The sequence below is a fragment of the Tupaia chinensis genome, unplaced genomic scaffold (assembly GCF_000334495.1).
Source record: "Tupaia chinensis unplaced genomic scaffold, TupChi_1.0 Scaffold150028_1, whole genome shotgun sequence".
Lineage (NCBI taxonomy): Eukaryota > Metazoa > Chordata > Mammalia > Scandentia > Tupaiidae > Tupaia > Tupaia belangeri.
Window position 1 is genome coordinate 42,470 of NW_006209869.1, and position 10,062 is coordinate 52,531.

Genomic DNA, 10,062 nt, shown 5'->3' on the forward strand with positions numbered 1-10,062 from the left:
CTGCCGGCCGCCGCGCCGCTGCCCGCAGGCGCGCCGCTTCACGCAGGCGCGCCACGGCACGGCCTGCTTCTCACCGTGTCTCTGTGAGCTCGTGAGAGGTGTGTCCCGTACGAGAGGCGCGGCCTGGAGGCACTATCCCTTCAGTGGGCGGGATCTGGGCGGGCAGTAAAGGGACCTGGCCCAATGGAAAAGAGGGCCTCTGACACCCATGACCACACAGGTCGCCGGGAATTTGGCGGTGCGAGACAAGGGCGGAGTTCAAGAAAGGGGCTGGGCTCAGTGAGTGGAGCTGAAGGGATTGGCCGGTGTCGACGGCGGGGGCGGGGGGGAGGGGGAGAAGGTGGAGGTGGCGGGCTCGGGATTGTCTGAAGGGGCTTGGTGAAACGTTGGGGGTCGGGTCTGGGCCAGGGGTGGGGTCTGGTGGAAGGAAAGGGGCAGTCCCCTGAGGAGCGGGGCTTGTGGAAAAGCTAGGGGCGGGATCTGGCGGCGTGGAAGGTACCGGTCAGGCCCGATGAGGGGGTGGGGTTAAGTGAATTGTGACGGGTGGAGTCGAGGCCAGGGCTGGGTCTGGCTGAGTGAAACGGTAGGTGATTATCCTGAGAGAGGCCAGGAAGGGCTGGTTTGTGAAGGGGAGGGGTCTGGGCGAGGCTTAGAGGAATGAAAGGGTCTGGGAATTGGGCTTGGTCGATTGGAGGGGCGGTGATTGACTGGAAAGAGCAGGTCTTAGAACTGACTGAGCCTGGGAGTTCATTGCCCTTGGAAAGAACTAGAGAAGAGAAAGAATCGTGTAAAAGGGGTGGAGTCTAGCGGAACGGGTGGGACCAGAAGGAACGGACATCTCCGTGGAGGGAGAGGGCGGAGTTTAGAAAGCAATGGGCTAGTGTGAGGGATGGAGTCTAGTATAAGGGGTGGGGCCTGGAAAGGGGCAGGAATGTGGGGTTCTTAGGGCACTCCAGCCCCCCTCACGAACGGCTCCACCACCACCTCAGAACCGCGTCAGGGGCGAGGTCTCCCCAACCATGACCTCCACCGGCCAGGATGCCACCACAACCAGGCAGAGAAGGAATAGGCACAGTCCCCAGTTACCCCCTCATGACTCCAGCGTCACTTCGGTGAGGCCCCAAACCTGCCATGATGAGGGGGAGGGGACAGCAACTGGTTGTGCTCTGGACTCTGGCCTTTTTCTCTGATTGGCAGAAACGAAGTGTTAAGAAGGGCACTGGACCCCGCACCGCTCACAGTCTAGCGGAATTAAAGAAGAAAGGCAAAATGAAGAAGCTTAGCCAAGCAGCTTCTGAAGAAGACCTAGTCATGGGGCTGCAAGGGCTGGTGAGAGGGACCTGATGGCAACGTAACCTGTTATAATCAAAACCCCAGGGTTCCCCACCCAGGACGGTATGGGATGTTCTCTCTGACTCAGGCCCTAAGTGGATCTGTGTCTCTCTTTTTCCCCTGCAGGATCTGAACCTTGAGGCCAAGGCTCTAGCTGGCACTGGCTTGGTGTTGGACGAGCAGCTAAATGAATTCCATTGTCTCTGGGATGACAGGTGAGGTTGGGTCCTCCAGGCTTTCCCTAAATACACTTAGAGCCTGTCAGCAAGAACAAATCCTTTCTTACACCAGGTTGGAGAGTGTTTGAAAGAGTTCTTCTCTTTTAGCCAACAAATACTTATTAAGCGGTGACTGTATAACTAGAGTTAGTGATACAGGTATGCCAAATGGACAGACAGGGTCCCTTCTCAGGGAGCTGATGGGTGAGCAGTAGGGTATATCATCAAACAGCTAATAGTAGCATGAGGTGGTTAATGAAGACAATTGAGATCAGGGATTCAAGAATGTTTAATATATTGGGACCAGCAGTTAGCGTAATGGCTATGTCGCTGAACTCCCACGTAGTTGACCGCGGTTCGAGTCCCGGACCCGGTTGCTTAAACTCACGCTGGGCGCGTGTGCGTGCGTGCCCAGGATCCCGAGAGAATGGAGGAGAAGGGATTGTGGCTTGGTCATCCCCTCTGGGGGGTGATTTCTCGCTTTCTGTCTCTCTGTCTCTCTCTGTCTGGCGAGCACACGCGCCCTATAGTTAAAAAAAACTCTCCAAAAAGAATGTTTAATATATTTATGTTGAAACAAAAAGATTATACCTCCCATTCCGTCTACTTTTTAGAAAAGTCAGCACATTGTTTTGGCTCTGTGTTTGAAAAGTATTCATTAGCTGACCTCTCTTCTGCACCCCCATTCCCACCACCACCGTCAATCATTTAGACTTTCAGAGACTTCCTCAATGCCTCATTGCTTCTCCTATTGTCTGTTTTCTACAAAGGAGCCTGAAACATATAAAAGTTTGAGATGTTTCGGGGGGGCGGAAGAGTTTTTTGCTATAGGGTGCGTGCACTCGCCAGAAAGGCAAAGAGAGACAGACAGAAAGCGAGGAATCACCCCCCCCCCAGGGAAGGATGACCATGCCGCAGTCCCTTCTCCTCCATTCTCCTCTCGGGATCTTGGGCACACATGCACACACGCTCAGTGTGAATTTAAGCCACTGGGTCTGGAACTCAAACTACGGTCAACTACATGAGAGCCCAGCGACATGGCCATTACACCAACTGCTGGCCCCAAGATGACTTTTTTTTTTAAAAAAAAATACTTCAAGGGCAGACTGTTCTCCTCAGGATAAAGTCTAAATTCTTCATCCTGGCCTCTAAGGTTTCATGTGATCTGGCTCTATTTCACCTTGGTGACCTCATCAGCCAGTCCTCCCTCTTATTCGCTTCGCTTCACTTCACCCACATCGGTTACTTTACTATTTGTCCAACATGCCAGGCACCCTCTCACTTTGATTCTTTACCTTGGCCAGTCCCTTTTCTAGAGATTGATTTCTACCTTCTCTTTTCCCAGCTAATCTTTATATCTGAAGACTTTCTCAGAGCAGGTTTTACCTGACCACTACCCTACCCCCACACCCAATCTTAGATATTTTTCTAGCCTATAACATCGTTAATTAAACTCTTAAGTGTTTAGTGTCTGGCTGCCATATCTCAACCTAATAAAAACTCACAATGATAAAATACTTCACTTATGGAGTACATACCTACCATCTATTGAGGAACTAGGGATGCAGCAGTAAAAAACTCTGCCTCCAGGAGGAAGGGGTAAGACAGTAAACAAATGGACAGTAAGTGATACAGCATGTTAGAAAGAGAGGTACTGTGGAGAAGCAACAAGCGGGAGGGAGAGTAGTAGAAGCTGTAAGTGGGTGGGAGAACCCTATAGTTTCAATCAGATGTTCAGGGAAGACCACACTGCCATTTGAGCAGGTATGTGAAGGAAGAGAGGGAATTGGCCATAGAGACATCTGGGAGAAGAGTGTTCTGGTCAGGGAGGACAGCTAAAGTGCCAAGTACCAAAGAGTACTTGGTTCACTTGAGAACTAGGGAGTGATAAGTGTAGGTAAAGCAGAGTGAGGGAGAGTGAGAGCAGTAGGAGATGGGATCAGAGGAGAAGAGGAATAGATGGTTTACAAAGGGCCCTCTGGGTATGGGGAGGACTTTGGCTTTTCCTCAGAATGGGTTAGGAGCCACAGAGGGGTTTCAGGTAGCAAAGAGACTTAATCTAATTAGAGTTTTAGCCAATGTCTGGTTGCTGTGTACAGAAGTGACTATTGAGGGAAGGAGGGCAGAAACAAACAGTTCTGGGAGGACGTGATTCGACAGCCAAGGTGGGAAGTCACGATAATTCCAGTGGCTGTTGGTAGGAGAGGCTCTCAGACTTAGGAGTCCACAGGAGCCAGGGCTGATGGCACAGTTGTGGGGTGAGCAGCTGTAGAAGGTGGAGGGGGAAAGGTGGCAAGCGTAGATGTGGTGCTTCCCATTGTCCCCATGTATATATTGTATGAGTGTCACTGAATTTCCATCTCCCTAGCTTTCCTGAAAGCCCTCAGCGGTTCCATGCCATCAAGGAGCAACTGATCCAGGAGGGCCTCCTGGATCGCTGTGTGTCCTTTCCGGTAAGTTGCCCTGCTGACTTGGGGTAGAGGGCAGAGAGATGGCAGGACCCAGGCACAACCTGTTCCTTAGCCCTTTATTCCTCATGTCTCCCCAGGCCCGGTTCGCCGAAAAAGAGGAGCTGATGTTGGTTCACAGGTGAAGGCTTGGGAGCCTTGTAGGGCTAGGGAGGAGGCTGCCCTGGACCTACCACAGCAGGCTGAATGCTTTAGGAAGGAATGTAATGGACTGTGTGGCTGGCCTTGGGCAAGTTGCTGAGTTTCTCTGAGCCTGTGCCATCGCCTGTAATGTGGGGGCTAGTCAATATAAATTCCTCAAGAGGGTTCAATGTGTATCAGTTGTTTAGAATGGAGCCTGACATATCATTAGTCCATGATTAGCTATTTTAACTATAATCTGGTTGCATAGACATATACCGTATGTATACACAGTGATCAGGGGTTTCTGCAGAGGACAGTAGGTCACCAGAGAAAGAAACCCAGTATAATGTGGCTCAAGGAAAGCTAGCTTGGTGGAGGGGGGATCAGAGCTGAGTTTTAGCAGGAGAAACAGAGTGAGTAAGATGAAGAGAAGGGCTGAGGGAAGAAGGAACAGATTGCTAAAATAGTCTGGCCAAAGACCTGGAAGGAGGACTTGGTATGGCTAGAGCAGGTGGTGAAGAATATTACTGGAAATGAGGCAGGCTCTAAAAGAAATGGAATGTATCTTTTATCCTGGCTGTCCCTCTAGATTGAGAGGAGGCCTGATGTGACTAGGGGTCTAGTGTGTGGAGGGCTCAGCTGGTAAGGGGACAAGGTCCTGAATCTCATTCCCTGTCTGTGATCTCAGCCTAGAGTTCATTGATCTGATGGAAACAACCCAGTATATGAGTGAGGAGGAACTCCGCGTCCTAGCAGACACCTATGACTCAGTTTATCTGCATCCGGTATGGATGAAACTGGGGGCAGGGAGTGGCAGCAATCCTGGGGTCACCTATCCCCATGCCTACCCTACCCTAAGGAAGCAGGCAAGTGAATAGGGCTGCTTTCTCCCTTTTCCCTTCCCTGGCTCCCAACTGTCTCTCTAGAACTCATATACCTGTGCCTGCCTGGCCTCAGGCTCCGTCCTCAGGCTGGTGGATGCAGTCTTGGGGGCTGAGATCCGGAATGGCATGGCCATTGTCAGGTAGGAACCTCTAGCATTTGACTTTTTTTTTATTTTTTTCAAAAGTCCTTCTCCTTAAAGTAACATGTATTGGTATGGGTAATATATTTTTTGTGGTTCAAGAGTGAAAAAGATGAAAGGGAATACAATTTTTAAAATCTCCTGGGGCTGGCAGGGGGCGTAGTAGTTTAAGGCATTGGACTCCCACATGGCCAACCACGATTCCAGTCCTGGACCTGGTGGCTCGCCCTCTCTCTCTCTCTCTTTCTCTGTCCCTCTCTGGCCAAATGAAAAATAATTAAATTAAAAAATAAAGTTAAATAAAATAACTCTTTAAAAAAATCTGCCACCCTCTGGGGCCAACAGTTGGTGTGGTGGTTAAGACACTGGACTCCTAGATGATCGAATGTGGTTCAAGCCCCAGACTCTGGTGGCTTGGGAATCATGCCAATCATGTGTGTGTGCGTGTCCAAGATCCTGAAAGGAGAATAGATGAGAAGGGACTGTGATATAGCCATCATCCAGGGTGATAATTTCTCACTGTCCCTCTATCTCTGTCTCCAGTGAGTGCACGCGCCCTATGGAAAAAACAAAAACAAAAACTTCTGCCCTCATCACCTACACACCTGCTTTCTCTCTTGAGAGGTAGTTATTGTGACCAGTAATTCATTTGCCCTCCTGCAAGTATTCTTACTTAAGGAGTAAATACCATATTTCATTTTTATTGAGACATACATTATTTATATATGTAATGTCTTGAAATCCAAATACCTATTAGAAATAGTGATAACTTAGACTTTAATTGACAGCATTTTCTGCTTTGTTGCTAGCATGTAAAAATCACAGTGTATTTTATCATTGGCATCCCAGAATTGATAAAATGCAAAAACGTAGAGACTTTCTCCTCCCTTCCCTTTTTTCTAAAAATAATTATTTTATATGGGACCAGAAGGTGATGTGGTGATTAAGGTGCTAAACGCTCACTCCCACATGGCCAACTACAGTTTGAGTCCCAGACCTGGTTGCTTGTTTCTTCACTTTCTCTCTCTCTCTCTGTGTCTCTCTCTGGTCAAAATTTTAAAAAAATTAATAAAGGAATGAATAAATCAGATTTAAAAAGAATTATTTTATTTAACTTTATTTATTTTCATTCAACCAGAGGGGGACAGAGCAAGAGCAAGAGAGAGAGAGAGAGAAAGCCACCAGGTCCAGGACTCAAACCACGGTCAGCCATACAGAACTCCAGCACCCATAACCACTACGCCACCTGCCAGCCCCATCTTTTTTTTAACCACAAATGGTGGTAGCACTTGACACACTCTCTCCTGTACCATGCAGTTTTCACTTACATATCTTGGAAAACTTTCTCTAACAGTATATAGCTTAAAGCCAGGTAGAATGACATTGTGTAAGAGCATTATAAGTTAACCAGTCCCCCACCAATCGGCATTTTGGTTCTCCCCAGTCATTTGCTCTTTCAAAAACATGCAATAGAAAATATGGTGGTACATTTATAAGCATGTTATTTCTTCCTTTTTATTATATAGGTTGTAAGCTAAGTCCCTGCAGCAGAATGAATGGGTATGAGAATGTATGCACTGATAACTTTAATAGACATCTTCAAATCTGCTTTGGAGAGAAAGCAATAGATCATGGGTGAAGGGCAATGAGGATTCAGGAGCCCTAGTTACTCAATTCCTGGCAGATTTGCATGCATTGGTTTTTGAGGAGTTGGTGACCCAGGCTTAGGGAGCAGGATAGTTTGTCTTGACAGAAGACTCTCACCACCAATGTGTGACCTTTCCTATCCTGCCCAGGCCTCCTGGACATCATGCCCAGCACAGTCTTATGGATGGGTATTGCATGTTCAACCATGTGGCTATAGCTGCCCGCTACGCCCAGCAGAAGCACAGCACTCAGAGGTCAGCTGCAGAGGGCGGGTGTGATGGGGCTGGCATGGGGTGGGGCATCCTGGTCTGGGCTCTTTTCCCAGAGTCACCCTGGTCCTCTTGTACAAAGCCTCTCTCTTTTCTGATCACAGGGTCCTTATCGTGGATTGGGATGTGCACCATGGTCAAGGAACACAGTTCACCTTCGACCAGGACCCCAGGTTTGCTTCAAGTCCCACCTTAGGTGCTAGAGTCCCAGACATCCCCTACTTTTATAGGCCCAGACTTGGGCTGGGAGGGAGGGGAGGTATTCATGTTTATTGGACCCACCCTAGGACCAGGATATTTGCTGCTCTCTATTTGTCTTCTGTGTCTCCTAATTTCCCTGTGAGGCAGGGACTCTTGTGTGGCCCATTTTACAGATGAGAGAACTGAGGCTTACAGGTTAAGAGGTCACATAGAGAAGAGGAGGAGGAGAGATATGACTAGACCCACAATCCTTGGAGATCTTACTCACCAATTCGTGCTTGAGTTGGCGTGAACTTCATATTACTACGTTTTTAAAAAGAATTATTTTATTTAACTTTCTCCATTTATTTATTTATTTTAATTTGACCAGAGAGGGACAGAGAGAGAGAAAGAAAGTGAGAAAGCAAGCCGCCAGGTCTGGGACTCAAACCGCGGTTGGCCATGTGGGAGTCCAGCACCCTTAACCACCACGCCACCTGCTGGCCCCAACTACTTTATTTATTTTTTATTTTACTGTGACAACCCTGAAAAGTATTTAGTTTAAAAAAAAATTTAAAAATTGGGTCAGCCCCATGGCCTAGTGGTTAAGGGAGCCAGATCCCACATGACTGACTTCAGTTTGAGTCCCAGTTCCCACACCTTGAAAAACACTGTGTGTGATGGGACCAGCAGTTGGCAAAATGACTTTGTCACTGGACTCCCATGTAGTTGACTGTGGTTTGAGTCCGGACCCAGTGGCTTAAACTCACACCAGGCGTGTGTGTGTGTGTGTGTGTGTGCGTGCGTGCCCAAGATCCCAAGAGGAGAAGGGATAGCGACATGGCCATCCCCCCTGGGGGGTGATTTCTTGCTTTCTGTCTGTCTCTCTCACGAGTACACGCGCCCTATAGCAAAAACCTCTCCAAAAAGAAAAGAGAAGAAAAGAAAAACACTGTGCATGCATGCCCAAAATCCTGACAGGATGGAGAAATGGAAGAGAAAGAATGGCTATATGACCATGACCTGTTTGGGAGTGCTTTCTTTTTCTGTCGCTCTTTCTCTGTCTCTCTCTCTCTCTCTGACAAAGGGACACTTCCTCTGGCAATTAAGAAAAAATTAAATAATTACGCTGGCTCTATGGCATAGCACTATGTGGGATCCAGCTTCTTTTGAGCAGTGCCTCAATAGAAACTAAATCCTATATGGTGGTTCTAATTCCTGACCCAGGAAGCCTGAGGCATGCCAGGTGTACACGTGAGTACCCAAGATCTGACAAGGCTGAGGGACTGGAGAAAGGGAATTGAGGCATGACCAGACCCTGTGGAGGATGCTTCTCTCTCTATTTCTTTTCTTTCTTTCTTTTTTTTTTGGAGAGGTTTTTGCTATAGGGCGCGTGCGCTTGCCAGACAGACAGAGACAGACAGAAAGATAGAAAGCGAGAAATCACCCCCCAGGGTGGATGGCCATGCCACAATCCCTTCTCCTCCTCCATTCTCTTAGGATCTTGGGCACGCACGCACACGCGCCTGACATGAGTTTAAGCCACCAGGTCCGGGACGCGAACTGCGGTCGACTACATGGGAGTCCAGTGACATAGCCATTATGCTAACTGCTGGTCCCTCTCTCTCTATTTCTCATGTGAGCACATGTACACTCACACATACACACACACACACATACACATACACTATCATGATTAAAGAAAAATAAATTTTTAAAACTTTTTTTTAGAGGTTTTTGACTTAGGGTGTGTGTACTCACAGGGAGCGAGAGAGACAGACTCAGTGAAAGGGAAAGTGGACAATCACCCCCTGGGGGCCACACCACAATCCTTTCTCTTCCATTCTCCTCCCAGGATCTTGGGCACGCATATACATGTGCCTGGCATGAGCTTCAAGCCACTGGGTCTGGGACTCAAACCAAGGTCAGCTATGTGGAAGTCCAGCAATGTAACCTCTACTCCATCTGCTGGTCCAAAAAATATTTTTAATAAAATAATATAGAAATATTGGGACCAGCAAGTGGTGTGGTGGTTAAGGCACTGGACTCCCGCATGACCAGCCACAGTCTGAGTCCCAGATCTGGCACCTTGCTTTCTAACTTTCTCCTTCTCTTTCTGTTTCTTTCCAGTCAAATTAGAAATAATAATAGTAAATTGGGACCAACAGTTAGCATAATGGCTATGTCACTGGACTCCCACGTAGTCGACCGCAGTTCGCATCCCGGACCTGGTGGCTTAAAACTCATGCCGGGTGCGTGTGCGTGCGTGCCCAAGATCCAAAGAGGAGAATGGAGGAGAAGGGATTGTGGCGTGGCCATCCTCCCTGGGGGGTGATTTCTCACTTTCTGTCTCTCTGTCTGTCTGTCTGGTGAGTGCACGCACCCTATAGCAAAAATCTCTAAAAAAAAAATAATAATAATAGTAAATAAAATGAAATTACTCTTTTTTTAAAAGAATTACCTATTTTAATTTTATTTATTCATTCATTTTATTTTAATTCAACCAGAGAGAGACAGAGAGAGAGAAAGTAAGAAAGCAAGCCACCAAGTCCAGATCTTGAATTATGGTTGGCCATGTGGGAGTGTCCAGTGCCCCAACCATCACACCGCCTGCTAGTCCCTGAAATTATTCTTTTTTTTTTTTTAATTTTAATTTTAATTTTTATTTATTTATTTATTTTTGGAGAGGTTTTCACTATAGGGCGCGTGCGCTCGCCAGATAGACAGAGAGAGACAGAGGGACAGAAAGCGAGAAATCACCCCCCAAGGGGGATGGCCACTCCGCAATCCCTTCTCCTCCA

General features: G+C 47.8%; 1 protein-coding gene across 5 annotated transcripts in view; it reads left to right on the forward strand.

Annotated features, from left to right (window-relative positions):
• The window catches only part of LOC102487728 (erythroid transcription factor), a 67,167-nt gene that overhangs the window by 17,559 nt on the left and 39,546 nt on the right, over positions 1-10,062 (forward strand). The window contains exons 1-10 of one of the 5 annotated variants that reach the window (XM_006171933.3): positions 59-98; positions 990-1,112; positions 1,198-1,329; positions 1,459-1,547; positions 3,919-4,003; positions 4,099-4,139; positions 4,830-4,926; positions 5,068-5,165; positions 6,962-7,066; positions 7,186-7,254. In XM_006171933.3, coding sequence (XP_006171995.1) covers positions 1,020-1,112; positions 1,198-1,329; positions 1,459-1,547; positions 3,919-4,003; positions 4,099-4,139; positions 4,830-4,926; positions 5,068-5,165; positions 6,962-7,066; positions 7,186-7,254 — 809 coding nt within the window. In that variant the 5' untranslated portion in view covers positions 59-98; positions 990-1,019. The other 4 variants (XM_006171931.3, XM_006171932.3, XM_006171934.2 and 1 more) reach the window with 4 other exon arrangements.